At 35.7% G+C, this 22,614-nt stretch overlaps 7 protein-coding genes and 1 non-coding gene across 15 annotated transcripts; 4 read left to right on the forward strand and 4 right to left on the reverse strand.

Annotated features, from left to right (window-relative positions):
- Positions 1 to 1,280: 1,280 nt before the first annotated feature.
- F56A4.4 (GST N-terminal domain-containing protein) lies at positions 1,281 to 2,522 on the forward strand (the record flags this gene model as incomplete). Its single annotated transcript, NM_071270.3, has 3 exons — positions 1,281 to 1,317; positions 1,367 to 1,561; positions 2,371 to 2,522. 3 exons carry the CDS (start codon positions 1,281 to 1,283, stop codon positions 2,520 to 2,522), a joined length of 384 nt encoding a protein of 127 aa, NP_503671.3.
- On the reverse strand, positions 2,365 to 2,429 carry F56A4.13. Its single transcript, NR_068636.1, has one exon. It is a non-coding gene; the product is annotated as an Unclassified non-coding RNA F56A4.13 (non-coding RNA).
- Positions 2,523 to 2,903: 381 nt separating the features above from the next.
- Positions 2,904 to 5,846, reverse strand: str-267 (Serpentine receptor class r-10; the record flags this gene model as incomplete). The annotated part of the gene is made up of 8 exons (NM_071271.2): positions 2,904 to 2,980; positions 3,026 to 3,203; positions 3,256 to 3,387; positions 4,284 to 4,422; positions 4,473 to 4,604; positions 5,365 to 5,443; positions 5,513 to 5,606; positions 5,655 to 5,846. 8 exons carry the CDS (start codon positions 5,844 to 5,846, stop codon positions 2,904 to 2,906), a joined length of 1,023 nt encoding a protein of 340 aa, NP_503672.2.
- A 953-nt stretch (positions 5,847 to 6,799) lies between these two features.
- Positions 6,800 to 9,533, forward strand: F56A4.3 (GST N-terminal domain-containing protein; the record flags this gene model as incomplete). 2 transcript variants are annotated; one of them, NM_001373002.1, is made up of 4 exons in its annotated part: positions 6,813 to 6,849; positions 6,899 to 7,093; positions 9,236 to 9,337; positions 9,385 to 9,470. In NM_001373002.1, 4 exons carry the CDS (start codon positions 6,813 to 6,815, stop codon positions 9,468 to 9,470), a joined length of 420 nt encoding a protein of 139 aa, NP_001360541.1. The 2 variants fall into 2 exon arrangements, with proteins under 2 accessions (NP_503673.2, NP_001360541.1); NM_071272.5 differs by lacking the exon at positions 9,236 to 9,337 and having other exon boundaries at positions 6,800 to 6,849; positions 9,385 to 9,533.
- A 28-nt stretch (positions 9,534 to 9,561) lies between these two features.
- On the reverse strand, positions 9,562 to 11,672 carry irld-35 (Receptor L-domain domain-containing protein; the record flags this gene model as incomplete). 6 transcript variants are annotated; one of them, NR_133599.1, is made up of 8 exons in its annotated part: positions 9,562 to 9,671; positions 9,720 to 9,867; positions 9,926 to 9,990; positions 10,038 to 10,099; positions 10,150 to 10,401; positions 11,043 to 11,171; positions 11,214 to 11,488; positions 11,558 to 11,672. NR_133599.1 is itself a non-coding variant. In NM_071248.1 (7 exons), 7 exons carry the CDS (start codon positions 11,670 to 11,672, stop codon positions 9,562 to 9,564), a joined length of 1,206 nt encoding a protein of 401 aa, NP_503649.1. The 6 variants fall into 6 exon arrangements, 2 of the variants coding, with proteins under 2 accessions (NP_503649.1, NP_001303743.1); NR_133598.1 differs by lacking the exon at positions 11,043 to 11,171; NR_133601.1 differs by lacking the exon at positions 11,558 to 11,672 and having other exon boundaries at positions 11,214 to 11,418.
- A 1,350-nt stretch (positions 11,673 to 13,022) lies between these two features.
- F56A4.2 (C-type lectin domain-containing protein) lies at positions 13,023 to 14,279 on the forward strand (the record flags this gene model as incomplete). The annotated part of the gene is made up of 4 exons (NM_071275.1): positions 13,023 to 13,108; positions 13,176 to 13,291; positions 13,545 to 13,781; positions 13,828 to 14,279. The coding sequence occupies 4 exons, from the start codon at positions 13,023 to 13,025 to the stop codon at positions 14,277 to 14,279; spliced, it is 891 nt and encodes a 296-aa protein (NP_503676.1).
- A 426-nt stretch (positions 14,280 to 14,705) lies between these two features.
- F56A4.10 lies at positions 14,706 to 17,965 on the reverse strand (the record flags this gene model as incomplete). 2 transcript variants are annotated; one of them, NM_001316810.1, is made up of 7 exons in its annotated part: positions 14,706 to 14,828; positions 14,876 to 14,992; positions 15,913 to 16,074; positions 16,119 to 16,419; positions 17,138 to 17,615; positions 17,665 to 17,771; positions 17,841 to 17,965. In NM_001316810.1, the coding sequence occupies 7 exons, from the start codon at positions 17,963 to 17,965 to the stop codon at positions 14,706 to 14,708; spliced, it is 1,413 nt and encodes a 470-aa protein (NP_001303739.1). The 2 variants fall into 2 exon arrangements, with proteins under 2 accessions (NP_001303739.1, NP_001303740.1); NM_001316811.1 differs by lacking the exons at positions 15,913 to 16,074; positions 16,119 to 16,419; positions 17,138 to 17,615; positions 17,665 to 17,771; positions 17,841 to 17,965 and having other exon boundaries at positions 14,876 to 14,956.
- Positions 17,966 to 20,147: 2,182 nt separating this feature from the next.
- Positions 20,148 to 21,890, forward strand: nas-2 (Zinc metalloproteinase nas-2; the record flags this gene model as incomplete). Its single annotated transcript, NM_071277.3, has 3 exons — positions 20,148 to 20,213; positions 20,598 to 20,704; positions 21,245 to 21,890. The coding sequence occupies 3 exons, from the start codon at positions 20,148 to 20,150 to the stop codon at positions 21,888 to 21,890; spliced, it is 819 nt and encodes a 272-aa protein (NP_503678.3).
- Between the last annotated feature and the right edge of the window lie 724 nt (positions 21,891 to 22,614).

Genomic DNA, 22,614 nt, shown 5'->3' on the forward strand with positions numbered 1-22,614 from the left:
CATTGTTTCCGTCTCATAAAAAATCGCTCTATCCACTTTGGCAAATTGATGTTTGGGAAACGGCAAATCGACAATTTGCTGATAATGAAAATTTTCGGCAAATCCGCAAACCGGCAAACTGCCAATTCGCCAAATTTGCCGACAAAAACTTGCCGAACGGCAATTGCCGTCCACCCCTGGTTGATCCCATGATTTTTTTTTTCAATTTTTACTGGCTGGAGATTTCCCGAAATTGGTATTTTCATTTGGTCAGTTACACGCCCAAGTTGTTCAAATTTTTAAAATAATCCAATTTAATAGTTTCAAGTGAATGCCCCCTACAATCTCGATTTTAGATTTTCCAAAATACGGTGTATCGAAATGTTCCGTTATCTATGCCGATCTTGAAAATACAAGCTTTGTCTCCAAAATTTTGTTCCGAAGAAGTGCGAGATAACGTCAGAAATACTTTGCGAAATTAAGCAAAACTTGATGAATAACCTTTTTTTGCGAATTTCCAAAATCTTAAATTCATAGCTTAAAATCTCTTACGTTTTTGACACCATAACTGTGTGTCAGGCAAATCGGCAAATCGACCAACTGCCGAAATTGAAATTTCCGGAAAATCGGCAAATCGGCAAATTTATGATTTGCCAAATTTGCCGGTAAATCGACAAATCGACAAATTGCCGGAAGAAATTCTCGGCAAATAGGCAAATCGACATTTCCGGGACTGAAAATTAATGCCGAGACTAAACATTTTCGGCAAACCAGCAATTTGTCGAATTTTCCAAAAATTTTCAGCAATTTGTGGTTTTGCACTTTTTTTTTTTGGAAATTTCAGAAATTCAATTTTAATCGGCAAAATTGGACGAATCCTATGAATGTTCTTCTCTATTTCTATTTTGAAAAGTAAGCAAAGTAAATCGGCAAATTACCGAAATGATATTTTCCAATTGACAATTTGCCGATTGGACAAATTTCTCGAAACGAAAAACTTCCCGAACATAAATTCGGGTTACAGTAAGTTGAACGCTTATTTCTAAATTTTGAATTTGTGACCTCTAGATTATTACCGGTCACCACTACCGACTGAGCTATCCCTACTTCGTTTTCCCATTGTGCTTGCGAAAAGTAAAATATTGTTTTCCTTCAATCTTTGATCATTTTAGTTTTGTCGAAACACGCGTGTTTTTTTCTCTAAATCTCTGTATGTTTACGCGTATCTAATCTATGTTGATGACAATTCAAATTGGAAGAAATGTATAGGTCATTAGACCTAAACGATAAGAGCTCGTACGATGGCCGTGCCACAACTTTACTACTTCAATCTTCGAGGTAAGATATATTGAAAATTTGAATTTTTGGAAAGCTCAATATTTTTCAGGATTCGGAGAATACATCCGTCTTCTTTTCCTCGACAATGGCATCCAATTCGAAGACATTCGATTTGATTACGAGGGGAAGGAATGGCAAGAGTTCAAAAAAGGAATGCTTCTCGGGCAGTTGCCATGTTTGAAGGTGGACAGGCAGGAAATTGTGCAGACCGGAGCAATTATGCGTCATTTGGGAAGAGTTCATGGTGAGGAGATTTTTTTTGAAAGTTTTCTGAAAGACCGATAAAACGCTGGCTGCAAAAAAGTTTACTATCAGAGTTCTTTGGAGGAAATTTGAATTTTCTGAAAAAAAAAATGCTTTAAATTTTTTGTGAAAATATTTTCTGGGAAATTCAAAGGAAATTCACTTTTTTTTCAGAAAAAAATTTGGCGAGAAATTTCAATTTTTCGAAAAAATATTTAATGGGAAAACTAACATTTCTCGAAAAATGTGGTGAGAAATCCAAATTTTTACAACAGGAAACATTTTTTACTGGAAATTAAACATTACATTTTTCTATAAAAAATACTTGGCGGGAAATTCACGTGGTGTCAAGCTGTTTCAGGTTTGATCTACAAAAAATGCGGCAATTTTTCTCCCAGAAAAATATGACGTCAGCACACCCTTAACCATGCGAAATCTGTTGAAAAATCTACGTCTCTTCTCCCGCATTTGTCGAAGATCAAACCAAAATGGGACATTTTGACACCACGTGCGAAATTCACATTTTTTCAAAGAGCAATTTGGTTGGAAACTCAATTTTTCGAGAAAATTTTTGGTTCTGAAATTAAATTTATTAAAGAAAAACAATTCCGACAAGAAATTTAGATTTTAAAGCATAAAGCTTGGCGAGAAATTCAAATTTTCTCAGAAAACAATTTTGGCCGGAAATTAGATTTTTTCTGGATAAACTATTTCGGCGGGAAATTCAAACTTTCCGAAACAAAAAATTATTATGTATTATGATGTCACCGATTCATTTTAAAACATGTGCAATTATTATAAGTATTTCAGGCCTGAACGGATCCAACGAGCAAGAGGCGACCTTCCTCGACATGTTTTTCGAAGGAGTCCGCGATGTTCGTTGGAAATACGTCCGCTCTTCGAGGAGTTGGATGTCTATCACGTTCTGGATGCAAAAATCCTGGACAGATTTCCAGCTCTGAAGTCGTTCTGGGAGAGAATGTGGAAGAGACCAAATTTGAACGCGTACCTAGAGAAGAGAAAGGCCGACAAGGTCCGGATCAACGGAAGTGACAAAGGAATGAACTGATTGCTTCAAAATTTTGCTTTAGAATTGTATCGTAATTTTTTTCGAATCTATGTTGAGAAATATAATATATATAAACTATCTTAAAGAATTCAACTCATCCTTCCCTTTTTTCCTTTTTTTACCAGCGCTGGGCGGAAACCGGAAACCAGCAACCAGGTTGCCGGTTGCCGAAAAGTTGCCGAAATTTGGGCAACCAAAAGTCGCGGATCAGTTTATTGAAAAAAGTATAAACTTGCAAATTCATCCAAAAATCAAATTAAGCTCAAACATTTGCTCACTGCTGGTCGTTACTGGTTTCATTAACTGAAGCGGGTACAACTTCATTTGCACAACAGAATCCTCCAAAAAACGCTGAAAATAATCCTCTTTTTCTGAAAAAAATACATGCAGTATTACCAAAAAGTGCATTTCTATACTCATCCACAAGAAAAATAATTGGAATTGAATCCACCACTGCGAACATTGAAAAAAGTATCGATAATGGAAGACTAGCCCATGGGATATTAAGCTTGAACAGTGGACTTGCCCCGATGAATACAGTGGGGAGAAACAGAAAAATAGTTGGAATAATTACCTGAAATTGTGTGAGATTGCGTGAGGAGCCTGTGAGGAGTTTGAATTATTACCTGTGCGACAAGAGCTTTGTAAAGTTGCAATTGGAGCCGCTTTGAGTATTCATTTTTTCCATGTTCTGTCAGATTCTTGACTTTTCCATAAGTCTTGGTTCCGCAAAAGGCGATAATGAGAATAGGAAATGCCTAAAAACCGTTGTCTACAGAAAGTGATATACAGTCCTGGCCAAAAATATATCCAATTTTCGATAAATTTACAAATTTTTCAAACGAGCACAACTTAAAAACTGGGCATGCTATCGAAAAAAGTTCAACTAATGAAGTATTGTCCATAATTACGTCTACTTGTATTCAATTGTTTAAATTGTTTACCAGTGCCATGACAAGAAATACAGCGGCCGACATCTCGTGAGCCCGTTTTTGACAACTTTTACTGATTCGGCCGTATCTAGAAAACTAATTTTTTCCTGGAAATGTTTTTGAAGTAAAATCATTTTCATACTACTTGTCATCATTTGTGTATATTACCTTTGTTCTAAAAATCCATAAAAAAAGTTATGAGAGATTAATATTGAATAGTGTACAACCACACATGGATCATTTCTCGCAAGTGATGAATTTTTTCCCTAAATCTTCATATCGTGTTTGAATATAGCTTAATTGTGATTAATTATCAAAAAATGATTGGTGCAGTGCCAAGTGAGCGTTTGCACTTCCATAACTTTTTTGCTGGATTTTTCAGAACAAAGTGAGTAAGCACAAATGATAACAAGTAGTATGCAGACTATTTTACTTCTAAAACATTTCCAGAAAAAAAAATTAGTTTTCGAGATACGGGCGAATCAGTAAAAGTTGTCAAAAACGGGCTCACGAGATGTCGGCCGCTGTATTTCTTGTCATGACACTGGTAAACAATTTAAACAGTTGAATACAAGTAGACGTAATTATGGACAATACTTCATTAGTTGAACTTTTTTTGATAGCATGCCCAGTTTTTAAGTTGTGTTTGTTTGAAAAATTTGTAAATTTATCGAAAATTGGATCTATTTTGGCCGGCACTGTATACTAAAGAAATATGTTACCATTGATATCGTAATTGCCAAATTTGCCATAATATCTTTTACTGTCAATCCCTGATTTTCAACGGTGGGCAACCAATACGGAAATGTACAATACAATATGCGATTAATATTCAAATCATACAAAGTTTCCAAACTCACTCTAAGGTAGCAAGTATTACGCTATACGTACATATTTTCAAATTAACTTACTTCAAACCGTCTGAAATTTCCTGACGAGAACCTATAGTATAAAACATTAGCCCTAATATGGCTCCACCAATAATGGACAGGAGAATCCAGAAAATAAGACGCCACCCTGAAAAGTATCGGAGGCGGCCTTCTCTGAAAAATATTGATTTACCATTCTTACACCCTAAAGTACTCCAAATCCGAATATTTATTAGAGCGCGCTTGCTACGCGTTTCTGCATCCGCCGTGTTTTGCCTTTCCACTGAAAATTGAAGATTTACCAAATTTTAAGCTTTAATAAATTTTTTCTGCATTTTACGAACAAACCTTTTGTTAAACAGTGAAAATCGTATTTAAAATGACTAAAATTAACTTTTTTCGTCCACTGGTTGAGAAATGGTTTGAAATTTAAAAAAAATCAACAGGATTTTTCTTATTTTCTAAATATTTTCCTATTGAAAATCGTTTTTAACACATTTTTGACTATAACTAGGATCGCAAATGTTTAGGGTCATTAATGTTTAAAACCCGATGTTTAATTGAAAAATATTTAGAAAATTAGAAAAATCCTGTTGATTTTTTTTTAACCTTTTCTCAACCAGTGGACGAAAAAATTTCATTTTAGTAATTTTAAATTCGATTTTCATTGTTTAACAAAAGGCTTGATCGTAAATGCAGAAAAAATTATTAAAGCTCAAAATTTGATAAATCTGAAAAATCTGCAATTTTCAGTGGAACGGCAAAACACCGCGGATGCAGAAACGCGAAACGTAGCAAGCGCGCTCTAATAATTATTCGATTTTGAGGAGAGCGTGCCCTAGTTTATTTGTTGATTTTCCTAGAATTTTCTATCAAAAGTAGAAGTGATGTTAATTGTATATGAAGCTTGAAAAATTGACTAATGATACAGTACCTTTGAACGGCAAAATAGCGATATATGAAGTTGATTGCTATAGCGTAAATACTTGTTCCAAAAAATGCCACTCCGGAAACTGAAAAAAATGATTAAAAAATCAAAATTGCTTCTTTTTAAATTTCAATTTAAAAGACAGTTCTCTCACCAACAGTGAACTTCAAGACATCTGGATGATTCTCTAGCATATTACTCTTCAAATCCACAAGAATAACTACAGTTGAGTCGTCATTAAACATGTACTGAAAGTAATCATTCAAAAAAAAAACGCTTCAACACTGACAACTTACGGGTGCTGCAACAAAATGAAATGCTGCATATGCAATTGACAAGCCTGAGCAGTATATCAGCAAATACTTGTAGCTTCCCATTTTCCGCGGTGAACTTGTAACTACAAGGGTAATCAGAATGAAATTTACCACAACAGACAGTACTGCGGCAATTGGCTGAGTTATTGATTTTATTAAGGAAAACGTTCTCATTTCCAAATGTGAAATTTAACCGGAGAAAGCCACGGAGCAAGTTATTTGGAGAAAGTGTTTCTGGAAGTTAGAAGTTATTTGAAATTTAAAAAAATAAAGAAAGCCGATTTGTTTCATATATATATAGAGTTTATAATTATAGTTTGCAATTTAGAAGAATGATTCATTTTATACTTCCTTGTTCCTTGTAATTGCAGTTTGTATATGATTCTCGTTTGATGTGTCGCAGGTGCTAAACTGCGTGTCTGGTTCTTCAAATTACACCTGCGACTGACCAAACGCAAATCATCTGTGTGATATCGACTTATAATATGCAGGGTGGTTTATCCGAAAATTTGGAGTATTAGAGCTTTGCGAGCCCAGAGGACAGGGAAACGTATTTTGTGCCAAGTATGACGATTTGGTCGAAAGAGCCCATCTGTGCATTGACCAGGAAACGGGCGGCGGCGAGGGCTCCAAAACAGGCTTCGCCCAGTTCCGACTCCTCTGAAGCGACTTCTTCAATTGTCTATAACAATGACACTGGACCACTCGAATTTATCGAAAGTACTTGATGGCCGAGATTTTTTGGTTGTGGAAGAGTTTTCTAGAACTGGTGACATAGAAATCTTTCATTTTTTCAATCAAAACTAATTTTTGATGAGTGATTTTAGATGCAAAACTAATAGAGGCGCCTTACTAATAGAGGATATACGGTATCCTATCCTATTTTCTCTATAATAGCGCTGCAAAAATAATGTTCCAATGCACCAATTAAAAACTAGTACTCAGTGTCCCCATTCAGGTTGTGTTTGTCAAAGTAAAATATTGTTTTCCCTCAATCTTTGATCGGTCTAGTTTCGTCGAAACACGCGTGTTTTTTTCTCTAAATCTCTTCATGCTTACCCATGTCTAATCTATGTTGATGACAATTCAAATTGGTATAAAAGTAGAGGCCATTAGACCTAAACGATAAGAGCTCGTACGATGGCCGTGCCACAACTTTACTACTTCACTATTCGAGGTAAGAAATTTTAAAGTTTTGCATTTTTGGAAAGCTCAATATTTTTCAGGATTCGGAGAATACATCCGTCTTCTGTTCCTCGACAATGGTATCAAATTCGAAGACATTCGGTTCGACTACGAGGGGAATGAATGGCAAGAGTTTAAAAAAGGAATGCTCCTTGGTCAGTTGCCATGCTTGAAGGTGGACGGGCAAGAGATTGTGCAGACTGGAGCAATTATGCGTCATTTGGGAAGAGTTCATGGTAAGGAGATTTGGCGGGAAATTCGAATTTTTTCAGGAAAGATTGTTGGCGGGATATTCAAATTTTCTCTGATAATATTTTGGGGGAAATTTCAATTTTTTCGGAAAACATTTAGTGGGAAATTCAAATTTTCACAACAGGAAGTATTTTTGGCGGGAAGTTAGAAAAATTTTCAGGTCAAATTTTTGAGGGAAATTCAATTATTCTGAGAAAAATATTTGGCGAAAATTTCAATTTTTTTCAGAAAACATTTCAAATTTTATAAGGATCAATTTTGGCGGGAAATTCAATATTTACGGAAAAAAAACAATTTAGCGGGATATTCAAATTTTTAGTACAAACAATTTCTGGCGGGGAACTCAAATTTTATGCAAAAAATTAGGCTAGAAATTCAACTTATCTCATAGTCAGAAAAAAAATAATTTTGCGGGAAATTCAAATTTTCTGAGATAAACATTTGGCAAAAATTTTATGTTTTTTAGAAAAAAAATTCCAGTTTATCGGGAAAACATTTGGCGAAAAATTTCAATTCTTTCAGAAAAAATACAATTTTGGCGGGATTATCTCTGAAAAATTTTAGCGCGGAATCCAAATATTTGAGGAAGATTTTCTTCAGTCAATTCAAATGTTCTGAAAAAAACTTTAAGCGGAAAAATACATTTTTCTTTAATTTTTTTTTTTCGTAATTTCAATTTTTCCAAAAAAAAAAAACTTTGCGACAAGAAATTCAAATTTTTGAGAAAGATTTTGGCGGGAACTTCAAATAATCTCATTGAAAACATTGGCGAGAAATTTTAGTTGATTCAGAAAATAATTTTGGTCGGAAATTACAATTTTCTGATAAAAATTTGGGCGGGAAATTAAAATTTTTCTATTTATATCATATATATATCAGGTTGTCCCATAAGTTTTTGTACTATTTTTTTTTTTGAAAAAAATTTATTTCTCTCAAGCGACAAGTAGTACTATTCACACAAGTATTCACCATTAGTGTCCACCACTTGTTGCCATTTACTAGGTAACATCATGATGCCACGGGAGAAGAAATCCGGCGAACGCGATGAGAAGAAAGTGGAGAGTTCAGTTTTGAGATGCTCTTCGTCGTCGAATTGCTTGTCGCGCATGTAGTCACTGAGAGACAAGAACAAATGGTAGTCGGTTGGTGCAAGATCTGGAGAATATGGTGGATGCGGTAAAACAGTCCAACCAAGATCTTGCAGCTTTTGGAAAGTCTTCTTGGCGACATGAGGCCTAGCATTATCGTGAAGAAAATATAGTTTTTCATATTTTCCGTTGGTCTTTTCTGCAACTCGGTCCAATTGGGCACAATAGTAATCAGCAGTGATAGTTTTATTAGTTGGCAACAATTCCCAGTGCACGGGTCCTTGAACACCCCACCAGACACAGATCATAATCTTTTTTGGGTGAAGATCAGGCTTTGGCGTCGGTATTCCTTTCTCACCGATCGGAAGCCATTGACGTTTTCTGGAATGGTTAACATAGAGCACCCACTTCTCATCTCCAGTAACCAGATTGTTCAGCCAATCGAACTTTCGACGAAAAGTTAGAAGTTGAGTACAAACGTTGACCCGAGTGAGCTTCTGTGATGCCGAAAGTTCATGAGGCACCCAAGTTCCAAGTTTTGAAGTAAAACCAAGGCGACCCAAGTGACGTGCAATTGTGCTATGACAACACTCAAGCTTCTCTTCCATTTCACGAAGACTAAGACGAGGCTCTTCCTCCACCAGCTTCACTAGGTCTTCTTCATTTAACTCTACCGGTCGCCCAGAACGTTCTATTTCTTCGAGACTGAAGTCGCCGTTCTTGAACTTTTGAAACCAACTCTTTGCTGTATTATAAGAGAGTGCTCCCTCACCCATCGCACCGCATATGTTTCGTTCCGCTTCCATTGCTGAATGACCAAGACGAAATTCATAAAGAAGAAGCAATCTAACGTCTCGACGTTCAAGTTTGATGATTGTCATCGTGGCAAAGTAGAAATGGATGAAATGAATCTTTTCTGAAAGGGGACGACCCGACCTTGACACGACCTACGATGAAAAAATTTTAAAACTTTCTAGAAGTTTTGGAAAAATATTTGAAAAAGAGTACAAAAACTTATGGGACAACCTGATATTTAAGATCAATCGTCTCGCTCTCATCGATGTTGCCAATGTCTGTCTATCGGACTTTTTTCCATTCATAGTGAAGCAACTTTCTGTCTTGAAGATTTTCGAATTACAAGTTGGATACGCAGATTTATTGAAATTTAATAGATGGTTGATTTTAAGGATATTGGTCCCTATGGAGTGGCAATAAAAATGGTCGGATGCCTGATAGAAGCTCTGCTGTTCTGCAGAACCTTGAGGAAAAATAAAGGAGTAACGATGAAAAAGAAAATTAGTAGTACTATAACTGTTAAAAGTGTTTGAAAATGTTTTTGGAAATAAAAATATGTGATTTTTTTTTCACAAAGCGCCCAATATAATTATCAAATTCAGAAATCCCATGATTCCTAAACTTGGATGGTTTGCAAGTTTTCCTTCCAATGTATTGTTTGCCGATCTTTGAATTGCTTCTGTAATTCTTTTTGTAAAAGGGGGACTGGCGTTTTTTTCACACCAACCACACGTGTTCTCATCTAGCGAGATTGACTTGGTTTTCAGGTATTTGAATTGTGCATGAATCAGGTCACAATTTTTAAAGTTGGGAGATAAAATGTCACTGTTGTTGTTGAGCATAATGGCAGTGAGCAAGGAGTTTGTGTAGATACGCTGCAATTTTTTAAAGGTTCACCAACTCGCTAAAAGTGATTTTAAAAAATTCACAAACCTTTAAATTTGGAAATGTTAAATTTGAAAACTGCGGATTGTTTTCGATAATAATTGAAACGCTATCTGAAAATTTAAAAGTTCAAACGGGTCCTAACAATTAAAGAACTTACAGTTAAAAGTTAAAATATGCTTCAAATTCTCTAAGAACGCAATATGAGTCAAATTGGTGCTCCTGATAATCAAGCTTCCGTATATTGTTTCAACTATCTTCAGCTTACTTACAAGATGCTCATTTTCAGGTCCTATCATAACATTTCCATTAACATGTGTACAATTATCTAACAAGTTCTCTAGTGAGTCATTGCACATATTTACATTGTTTTCGCAAATCTTGCATGGTCTACAGTTTAGTGAAGCAAACTCTGTGGTGATGAAAGTCTGCATTTCTTGAGTTGTGATGCAGAAATCCTCATGTAAATTGGCTTCAATTTGGATTTTTATTACGTTGGTAAATGCATTTGGATTGTAGATGTTCTGAATAAAGTGTGATTTTCTCGAAATTTAGAACCGCCATCATAAAAAAATATTTGAATAATTTTTTAGTAGTTTCGTTACGAAATTCGCTCATTTGAGCCCTTTTTGGTTCTATACGTTCAAAATTGTCCGAGCCATTAGTCATCCTTTAATAGTAAATTATTTTGTCATTTTATGTAGCATCGTTGTTAAAAACCACTCTTATGGTCCCAAAATGACCGAATATCATAATAAAACTATTTAAAAAAATTATAAAATTTTTTTATTTACTGTCAAAAAGTGGCAATTGCTCAGTTTTGCCACTCATAATTTTAAAAGTCGACCACAACAAAAATTTTCTAATATAAAATATAATTTTTATTTAATTATTTCTATTTGTAGGGCTCGAGACATGTGACATTGCTTTGGATTTCCTCAAAAGCTCATTTGTTTTTTAATATTTTGGCAATTTGCCAAAACTTTGACCGGAAATTATGAAAAATCGAGAAATTTTTGGAGTGTTTTACTATGATATTTCGTCGTTTTGGATCATTATAAGTGCATTTAGACAAAATCTCCACTGGCGCCACTCCACCTTTAAAAATGTTTTTTTTCATTTCGCATAATGTACATTGTGCTATCTTCCAATTTTTCAAGATTACCTTCAGGTTTGGAAGATTCAATAGTCTAACTGTGTTTCTCAGAAAATAAATATTGGAACAACCTATAGAGGTTAGATTAACAAGTCCCAAGTTTATCATATTGTGGTTGTCGCCCCACATAAACTGTGGCTGGAAAAAAATTTTGGTAATACATCGAGAAAAATCCAGTACCTCTATTATATCAACAGGCGGTTTAAGTCGACTTTTCGTGCTACACTCCACCGATTCCAGTGAAGCTAGGAACGTGCCACTTTTGAAGTCTGTCGACATTACTGCCAAGCTTCCAATTAAATGTTTCATATTTTGAAATGCATGGGATAGCTGATATTCGGACAAATTGGATCTTTCATCAATTAGGATATCTGCGCAAACAGTGCTGCAATTTGTTGGAAATAGATCCAGATTATAACTAGCGAGAGAAGATTCCGGAAAAATGCAATGCGGCTCTAAAAGATGTTTGTTTTAAGTTGGATTTATCTACACACTTATTTCAATTTCAATTATTCAGAACTCACCACAATTCTCCTCCAAAAATTTCATATAATGGTTCATTCCACCAAATACATCTAATTTATTGGAGTCCGAAACGAGTGATAACTTTAGAAAAATTAGTGAAATCAGTATTTTCATTTCAAAACTAGAAGCGAGCAAAGGAAATTTGAAAACGAAAGATGTATGAGCCAGAGGGAAACAGGTGAAAAAGTAATTTTATGGCATTTTGTGATTAGCTGAACAAAAAATAATAATTTCGATTTTGTGAGAACTTTATGGAAACGAAATTAGAAATTTTTCTAGTTTTAAGGACAGCTGTAAAAATTTTCATGTAGTTAGGGACCAATCAGCGCTGCGCAAAGGGCGTGGCCAATTTTTTTTAATTGGTCGGAGGTGTTTTAAAGGTGGACTACACTTGTTGGGGAAATTGCTTTAAAACATGATTATGGGATAACAATGACCGAATATCTTGATTAAAAAATTCAAAAAATTTGTCTAGTTTTTTAAAAATGATTTTTGGGAAATTGGAAAAATCTCAGTGATCCCCTAATTCCAATTCGAATTATCGCCAATTGAATTCGTTCGATGGAGCGCGCTTGCATTATTTTCATTCATTTTTTCTCATTATCTCTCTGATTTTCTTCACTTTTCGGGATTTTTTAATTGGAAAATGAAAGAAATGACAGAAAAAGTGAAACAATGAGAATGAATAAAATGAATCACGGTGGTTCAGTTGCTAGTTGGGTGCAAACGCGCTCCACCGAACAAACTTGCATAACTTGGCCAGGAAGTACAAAATCGAAAATTCATCACAAATAAAGATAGATAATTTCATTGCGGTCATTTCTTATATGCATAGCAAAACCGATTTTGTGATGGTTTTCGAGATAGTAGCCAATATAGGTTTCCAGACTGAGTATCATGAACCAATCCATCTAGTTTCTGTGCTACCATGGAATAAATAAAAATATTGCAAGCGCGCTCCATCGAACAAATTCAATTGGCGGTAATCCAAATAGGAATTAAGGGAAAACTGAGATTTTCCCAATTTTCAAAAAATCATATAAAATCTAGAAAAATGTTTTGAATTTTTTTATCATAATATTCGGTCATTGTGACCCCATAGGCGTGTTTTTAAGCAATTTCCCCACAGAGTGTAGCCCACCTTTTATCATTGCAGACGTTTTTTTCCATGAGTTTTTTTTGCAAAATATCAAAGTATCAAAAAATCAAAGTGGGTCAAAAATCAAATCAAAAATTATTTTTTAAAGTTTTTCTTTATAATCAAGTACTCACTTATCTGCTACAAAAAGCACACCATCTAGTCTGAAAAATCATCAATTTTCCTTAATAGTTTGTGCTCCGAAGGGTGTAACCCAACAAATCAACCTTACAAACTCCGCTTATCACACCTGACAGGCTGATAATATTTTTACATAAATAGATCAATGACTAGGAGAATGTGTATCTGGAAACAAGCTGGAAATCATGTTTCGTTTAGTGGTAGCTCTTTCGATTCTACAATTAGTCGCTGGGCAATGTGCCCATTATGAGGACAAGTTGATTGGAGATCTGTAAGTTTTTCTTAAGTTACATTTTGGAAAAAAAAAAGATTTAATTCTTAAATTTTCAAATTTTCAGATGTTACTCATTTTACACTGAAACCCGGAATTTCGACGGAGCCGAACGAGCTTGCTCGGGGAACAACCAAAATTTGGCAGTACTTCACAATACTCTACAAACTAACTTCTTAGCATGTGAGTTTTGAGGACACAAGTAGGCATAGGTAGGGCTGGAATAGCTCGGTCGGTAGTGGTGGGGACTGGAAGCCTAGATGTCAAGAGTTCAAGTCCTTCAATACACAACTGTATGATTGACCACAGTCCCCGGCCCAAACGTGGCCTGAACCAAAAGCCCAGTGTGAATACCGTACCTGGCTCCTAGATTCACATAGCGCTTGAGGAACTTAGCCTTTTATATTCTTTCCAAATACTTTAATTCCTTTTACAGCAATCGTTCGTAGCCAAACTGGCGCAACAAAGTTTTGGATCGGTTTAAGCCGTGCAACTCCGAGCTCTAGATTCCAATGGGACGACGGAACCACAATGTATTGGAGCAACTTCAATATGAATCATGCGAAGGATAACAATTATGTTGCCGAACATACGACTGACGGAAAATGGCAGACAATTGGCAAGCACCACGAGCTTCCTTTTGTATGCAGTTATGATCCGAAAAACTTTACTCGTGAGTAGAAGGTTTTTTCTGAAATAAGACAATCAGAGAGTTTTAGCAATTCCATCTGGTTCCGGGTCCACACCTGATTTCACAAATGGCCCAGCTTCGGGAGCCACTGACGAGCCGATCTCCGACGCTACCGGAGCCTATTCCACTGACTTGCCATTTTCTGATTCCCCAACTGGAGCTTCCGATCTACCATTCTTTGGATCTTCGGGAGCTACTGATTTCCCAGTCTCGGGTGGTCCATCTGATTCACCAATTTATCCAGCTTCGGGAGCCACTGACGAGCCGATCTCCGACGCTACCGGAGTCGCAAGTTCCGATGGACCATTGGCCTACTCCACCGACTTGCCATTCTCCGATTCTCCAACTGGAGCTTCCGATATGCCATTTTTTGGAACTTCTGACTACCCAGTCTCGGGTGGTCCATTTGGCACCCCAGATTTCCCAGTTTCGGACGGCCCATCTGGATCATCTGATTATCCAGTCTCCGCAGGTTTCTAATGATTTTACTGAATAAAGTTTCAAGCATTAATCACTCGTTTGTACAAGCTCAATGGACTCGAATTTTGTCGGCTGCACATTTTTTAACATGGAAACAAAACTGCTAGAAGTTCAGTCTAATTTCCTGATTAGAAATAGTGAAAAATCAGTAATGATGAAAGTTTTTAGACGTAACTCTTATCTAAATTGCGTGATAAGGAGGTTATCCAAATTGATGTTTGCATGACGGGAAACTACTGATTCGTCACTTTTCAGATTACAAAAAAAATCAAAAGTTGGGAAATGAAATAAAATTTAAATCAATGATCACTTTGTGAACATGATAAAGAGGCCAGAAATGTTTCCAGATTTTTTTTCAGAGCGTGAATCGAAGGTTGAAACTAGGCGAAAAGGTTTTTTTTTTTTTGACAATAAAAGTTTAAAAAATTAACATTTCACTGTTGGTTCTTGTTTTTTCGTATATCCCGCCGCATCGGACCTTGCCAAAAATGGGAATCCTGCGTTGCAGGCAACAATGAGTCCGCTGATAACCAGGAAAAATGTTTTCCACTGAAATTCTAGTGGTTTTTAAAGATTTTCAAACAGAGGCTAATTACCTGTTCGTTAGTATAATTCGGGCAGATTATGCTGACTAAAGTTGGGGACAGGAATTGTGAGGCGTAGGCAGTGAACGACATAACGGTCAGAGTGTAATGGACGTGTTGAAGACAGCGCTGAAAATTTATTTTCTAAAAAAATTATCATTTTTGAATAATTTGGAGCATAGCTTCATTGATACCCAATTAAAACGTAATGTCGACTTCCAAAATTATGATAGGTGAAAACTGAGTTTGCACCAATATTTGACTGTGAATTTAAAAAAATTTGAAAAAGTTTAGGATTTTTTTGGAGTCAATAACCTGTAAGTATTAGAAACAGTAACGGGCCGAAATCTTTTTTTTGTAGTTTTCAAACTTTAAAAATTATTCAAATCGATGGTTTTTTTTCGGCAAATAGGTAAATTGCCGGAATTCAAAATTTCCGGCAAATCGCAAATTGCCGGAATTCAAAATTTCCGGCAAATCGCAAATTGCCGGAATTCAAAATTTCCGACAAATCAGCAAATGGGTAAATTGCTAAAATTAAAAATTTTCGGCAAATCGGCAATTTGCCGGAGTTGGAAAGTTCCGCCATATCGGCAAGACACCAAATTGCCGGAATTGAATCGGCAAGTTGTTGATTTGCCGAAATTGCCGAAATACGGCAATTGCCGAACATTTTCGGCAATTTCGACAAAATTTGCTCCTACATCTATTTTGAAAAGTATGCAAATTGTATGAAAAAATCTGAAGAAAACGGGAAAAAAAATTCAAAAAGGCACAACTTTAAGTGTTTCAATCTTATAAAGAATCTCTCTAAAACTTCCGGCGAACTGGCAAATCGGCAAATTGACAAAAATTAAATTTTTTGGCAAATCGGCAAACCTGCAATTTGCCGGTTTTCCGAACTTGCCAAAAATAAAAATTTTCCACAAATCGGCAAATTAGCAAGTTTTAAAAATTTTAACCTAGGAAAAAACCACTCGCCAGCTGAATATTGTGTATATTCGAAATTTTACCTTTTTATTTTTGGAAATTTTTTTATAGGAACTCACCAATTGTACACACTTTACAACTCCCATAATATTCAACCCAGATGATACAATTGCAAAATTAAAGGCAATTTGAGCAATCACCCGGTTGGTAGTAAAAGCCATGACCACCAATCCGGCGACTAGACCAATTTGAAAAATCGATGCAAAAAATACGAATCTTGCCTGGAATATGATACGTTTAAAAAACAATTTCAGAGCTGGCTTACTCTTTCAGACAATCCAGTAAGCTTGTCAGAGATCCGGCCAGCTGAAAACTTGGCGATCGCTGATAGGATGAACGGAAGTGCTGTGAGAAAACCGGTCTCCTTCACATCGAATTTCAAAACTTCTCGGAGGTATGTGGGTCCATAGATACACAAAACGTAGAAGCCCATGTTTCCACCAAAAAGTGAAATCCAAGAAATGATGACTGTCGGGTCTGTGGAAACTGCAAAGTATGGAACTGGTTCCTTGATTTTTTCGACTTTTCCGGTGGAAATTTTTCGCAGTTCTTTTTGCGAGACGTTTCTGGAATTTGTTAAAATTTATGTCAGAAAAATGTCCTTGGAAATCGGGTTTGTAAATTTTTACAAAAAATAAATATTCACAAAAAAATTCCACATGTTCCCAGATTTTTCTAAAAGTTTTCAAAATAGTCAAAAAATTCACAGGCACATCAAGAGATTTCTGAAAATTTTCAGGCTTGTCGAATTTTCACGTTTTCACCTGGCAGATGTCCCATTACGGTTTGATCTACAAAAAAATGCGGGAATTTTTCTCCCAAAAAGTGTGACGTCAGCACGTTCTTAACTATGCGCAATCAGTCTGCGTCTCTTCTCCCGCATTTTTTGAAGATCTCTGTAGATCAAGCCGAAATGAGACACTCAGACACCACGAGAATTTTCACGAAGTTTCTCCGGCACTTTTTTTTTAATTTCCAGATTTCTTTTTAATTTTTTGAATTTCCGCCAAATTTTCCTCACTATCAGAAAGTTTGAATTTTCGCCAAATTTTTCTCACTGTCGGTAAATTCGAATTTTCCGCAAAAAAAATTCCGTGAAAAATTCGAATTACCGCTAAAACTATTCTCAAAAATTTTTAAATTCCCGCCACAATTTTTCACAAAAAATTTAAATGTTCCGCAAAAATAATTCCGAAAAAAAATTGAGTTTGAATTCCCGCCAAAATGTTTTTTATTGAAAATTTGAATTTCCCTCCATGGTCTCACAGCGACGAGCCAACCAACCTGTGCAACTTCGGGTCATCGGTATAGGTGAACCAAAAAACCGTATACAAAACAAAAGTGATTGCTCCGGATATATAATAAATCGATCGCCAACCAACCGCCGATTCACAAAGCAATCCGGAAACCGGCATACATATTACATTACTCAGTTGAAAAGCACACGCAAGTATTGACATAAATGTGTTCGCTTCACTTTTCGGAGCCCAGACGCCTGGCACAACGCCAACTGCGGTGAACAGGACGGCGGCTCCGATGCCTTGCAGAACTCTACACAGGAATGATGTGTAGAAGCCGACGGAGACAGCCAGTGGGAATAGAAATGATCCGAGCCCGGAGATGAAGCCGGATATTGTTTGAGTGTTGCGAAGACCGATGGAGCTTATTTGAGGTACTGATGGTACAAGGCCTATAAGTCCACCGATAGCTACTCCCGAGAAGAGTAGCGATTTTTCAGTACTTCGCTCGAACCAATGGGTTTCTGAAATTTCTTACATTACAAAAAAATTGAAGATCGGAAATTTGCAAACCTGTGGAATTATGGAACATATGGAAATCCTCTACAATATCGTCCATACAAATTACAGTAAAATTCAATGTTAACGTGTTCATCTGCATGAATGTTAAGCAGATTAATCTGAAATCAATCTGATCAATCGGGCAGGCACGTAGACAGGTAGACGTGCCTGCCTATTTTAAAACTCACGTCAAAACCATTACATAAATCCTGGTCCTATTCCAAAACACAAAACTTGACGTTTTTCGCACTTGCGGGAATTCGAAGCCTGTTATCATATCTTTTGGATCCTTGCAATTTGTGATCGACGCCATTTTTCCACAAAAAAACCATATAACTTTTCTAGCATAATATACCCACTGTAACCCCTAAAGTTGGACGAATTGTCATCAGAATCAAAAGTTTGCCAATTTGCATACTACACTCGCAACGAATACCACAGGAAAACGACAATGAATGTTTGAACTAGTATGTATTAGCCACGGTGTGGATTTTTTTAACGAAAATTGAAAAAACATGTTCCAAAAACTATCAGTCTGTGATTGATCTAGAACACTGCTGAAAATGATTGCAAAAAATTCCAATCAAGCAGTAAATTTTTTTAAACAAAACGCTCTCTTTTCCTATTAATAATTTAAATTTGTGAAATAAAATAGGGATTTTTAAGTTTAAAATTTCCGGTCGCTTGTTTTTTTAATAGTCCAAAATGATCGAATTTCATAATACTCCAAAAATTGTCAGATTGTTCAAAACTTTCTGTCAAAGTTTGCCAAATTTTTCGAAAAATATGCAGTTTTTTGAGTGAGTTCGAGAATTTTGGCAAGTTTGACTGTTTAAATCAGGGGCAATTGCCGTCCGGCAAATTTTTTTGTTGACAAATCCGGTTTGGCGATTTGCATGTAGGTTTTTTTCCGGCAAATTGCCGATTTGCCGTTTGCCGAATATCAATTTGCCGGAAGGTTTTAGAGGAATTTTCAATATGACAGAAATACAGTGCCGGCCAATATTCTATTCGTTTTCGGGTTTTCGGTGATTCGCTTGAGTTGTTCAAACACGTGTAACTCAAAAACTATAACAGCTAGGAAAATATTTTCAATTAACAAAATGTTGCCGGTTAATTTATCTTCATTTTCCATGTTGCCGAATTTTCATAACTTTGTTGAGGAAAAAGTTATAGCAGCTGACATCCGGCGGGTTGGTATTTTGACAGTAATTGTTAAGTGACGCACAACTTTAAAACTAGATGTTTTCATAAAACAAAGATAAAGAAAAAAAAATGTTAAACCTACAATAGAAGGGTAAGAATTGACAACATTTTCTCATAATGCATGCAATATATTTTGAAATCAAATTCTAAGTTGAAAAACTTTTATACGTGTTGAAACTATTCGCATTTTAAGTTTTTCATGTGAAAACTGCTCTGTGAAAAATTTGAATTCAATTTTCAGAACATGCTTCAAATTTCGAAATTTGTGCTTCATTTTAATTGTTTTTATAGAATCTCCTGGTCTATTTAAAAGAAAATAGCACATTGCAAAACGTAAAACGCTTCATGGAGATTGTTTTCTCATTAAACTTTGTTTCTTTAAAACATCTAGTTTCAAAGTTGTGAGTCATTTAGAAATTCAAGTCAAAAACGAACCCGCCGGATGTCGGCTGCTGTAATTATTTTTGGAAAAGAGTTATGCTATTTTTAAAAAATAAAAAATGTAGAAAAAGTAATCGGCAACATATTGTTAGTTTGAAATATTTTTCTAACTATTACAGTTTTCTAGTTACACGTGTTTGAACAACTCAATCTAATCACCCACAACCCGAAAACGAATAGAATATTGGGCGGCACTGTACTTAAAACTGTGCCTTTTTGAAATTTTTTTCCCCATTGTCTTTAGATCATAGAATTCGCTCACTTTTCAAAATAAATGTAGGAACACTTATAGGATGCGTACAATTTTGCCGATTAAAATTGACCTTCTTTTTTCGGTAACTGCCGGTATTCAGGCAATTTGCCGATTTGCCGATTTGCCGTTTATCCCTGGTTGAAATACAAAAGATAAAAAGTCAGAATATAAAAGTCATGGAAATTTTTCTTTGTCCGACATCTAGAATTGTAATAAGTGTTCACCATTTTTGACTTTGAATAAAACAATTTTTTTTAATCCAATTTTTTAATTATGATTTTCAAACCTTGTTGCACTGTATGAACAGTTTTTATAATTTTTCTTGCTAACAATGCTCCATATGAAAACCTGAAAATAGTCTACTTTATAGACTATAATAATCTTCAGTTTTTGAAATTAACCTCCACTTGATATATTTTTTTCAATTCCAATTGTTTTTCATTTTTCTTGAAAAATAGTAAAGATAACCTCTCCGTACTTCATTCACTTTTTTCCTGTACTCTGCTTTCCGCGTCTTTTATTATTCTTATTTTTCTTTTTCACATGATTGTACTAGCAATGACCGTTCCTAAAGTGCATCTGATGCGAATCCCGCATGATCTTCAAGAATCGGAGGCCTACAGAACCGGTACTTAAACGGAGAGGCATTTCTGAAAATAATGTGAGCTTGTTTCTTGCATCTTACTTTTAAATAAAAAATATATTCCATGATTTTCCCTTTACTACTGACATTAATACTACCAAATTTCGTAGCTCCAAAAGTTCTCGAGCCTGAAAAAGACGATGAAATCGCAGTGAGTACTCAAAGAGAAAAAACTTTTTTTGACATGAAATTGGTACAACAAAATTAATTTTCAAAATAAATAAATATTCGAGTACTTTAGCAGTGGAGATTCGGTCTAAAAGTTTCCAAAATCCGATTGGAAAAATCTGAGTTTTCACCACTTTTTTACACATTGAAAATTTTCAACAATTTTTGTAAATTTTAACTATAATATTTTGTCATTTTAGCAATTTTTAGCAATTTAAAAAATGCAAATTTCAGATCTTAACAAAGCTGCCAACATTTGAGCCATCAAAGTATGGCCATATTAATATTCCCTTAAGAAAGAAACGAGGAATCGCTCTCCATCCTTTGCAATGGGCATCGTAGTAAGTGAACCAATGGTGTGCGGCAATTGCCGTTCGGCAAATTTGGCAAATCGGCAAGTTACCGGTTTGCCCATTTGCTGGAAATTTTCATTTTCGGCGAATTGCCGGTTTGCCGATTTTCCGGAAATTTTCAATTTCGGCAATTTTCCCGATTTGCCGTTTGCGGGATATCAGATTTGCCGGAAATTTTTAGAGGAATATTTTACAAGACGAAAACACTTTAAACTGGGTCTTTTTGAAATGTTTTCCGTTTTTTAAACATATTTTCATATAATTTATTTACTTTTCAAAATAGATGTATGAACATTCATTGGTTGCGTACAGTTTTGCCGATTGAAATTTAAATTCTGAAATTTCCGAAAAAAAAGTGCACACCCACACTTTGCCGAAAATTCTCGGCAATTGCCGTTTTTCGGGCATATACGGCAAATCGACAATTTTCCGGTTTGCCGGTTTGCCAATTTGCCGAAAATTTTCAATTCCGCCATTTTTGCCGATTTGCCGATTTGACGATTTTATGTTATTTTTCTCATTTTCCAGTCTCTGGCCAAACGCAGAAGTTCCATATGATATAGCCACCCATTACACTTCCACTGAAAAATCAATAATTCTATCTGCAATGGAAGCATTCAAAAATGTCACCTGTGTCAGGTTCCGTCCCCGTGCTGCAACTGACAAGCATTATCTTCAAATTAATAAGTACTTTAACGTAGAACGCTGCTTTTCCTATATAGGCCGTCAAAGCAGCCGCACGCTTTTTGGAACTCCTGAAGGAAACGTCGAGACCCGAATGAGACTCGATCCCGCATGCCTTCGCGGCAATGGACGTGGAATTGTGATGCATGAGTTGATGCACATCCTAGGATTCTACCACGAGCATCAGAGAGACGATCGGGACCGTCGCATCGTTGGATCAGCTGTGCATTATAATTTCAAGATCTATCGCCGTGCCAAGACATTATATATGGGCGCTTACGATGCCAATTCAATTATGCACTACAACTTCCAAAATCTTCCTTGGCAGAGGAGAGATCATTTTTCGACGTCGGATATTATTAACATAAATACTTTTTACAAGTGCAAGAACCTATTGAGCAGTAAACTTGCTCCGAAAGTCCCTATTAGTCCTACTTCAACTAGTACTACAGCCATTACTACAACAAATACTACTACCACTAAATTATGAGTGATAAGATTAAAAAAAGGACTAATTTCTTTCCCAACATTTTTTCCTTGGTACTCATTTTTGTCTAATTTATATCTAATTTATATGATCTCAAGTTTTGGTGTTTCAAATAAAAATAAATTTTTAATTTTTAAATATAATAAATTTTTAAAAAAACTTTGGAAAATGAACAGTATTTATTTAAACATTTCTAGACCAACGGACGTCCGGTCTGGTTAAACAAGGCGTCAGGTGTCTTAGAAAAACCGGTTGTTCATTTTCCCAGACAAACAATAGACAAAGGTATAACAACATTTTTGTTAGACGGGGTTGGTGGGAGAGAAAAAACAGTTTCAGACAATTTTTTGATATTAAAAACTTGATGTGATGCCGGTTAAACCTCAAAAATAAACAATTTACTATTATTTCATTCGATTTGGCAATGCAGGCATGGAAACGCCTGCCTCGCCTGCCTTTTGGGGACGTACGACGGCCTCCCGTTTTTGTATAGTACGACGCGGAACCGAAAAATGTCGGGCGCTGCGAAGTTTCACTGTGTGGTGCAAACACCAAGTCTTTGATTTCAGCTCAAATTGCAAAAACAAACAATTTTTTTAATGATTTCAAACATTTTTTTTTCTAGTTTATGAATGACTCAACACAGGGTGGGCGGCAATTGCCGTTTGGCAAATCGGCAAATTGCCGATTTGCCGATTTGCCGGAAATTTTCATTTTCGGCAAATTG

Source organism: Caenorhabditis elegans, chromosome V (assembly GCF_000002985.6).
Source record: "Caenorhabditis elegans chromosome V".
NCBI classification, from domain to species: domain Eukaryota; kingdom Metazoa; phylum Nematoda; class Chromadorea; order Rhabditida; family Rhabditidae; genus Caenorhabditis; species Caenorhabditis elegans.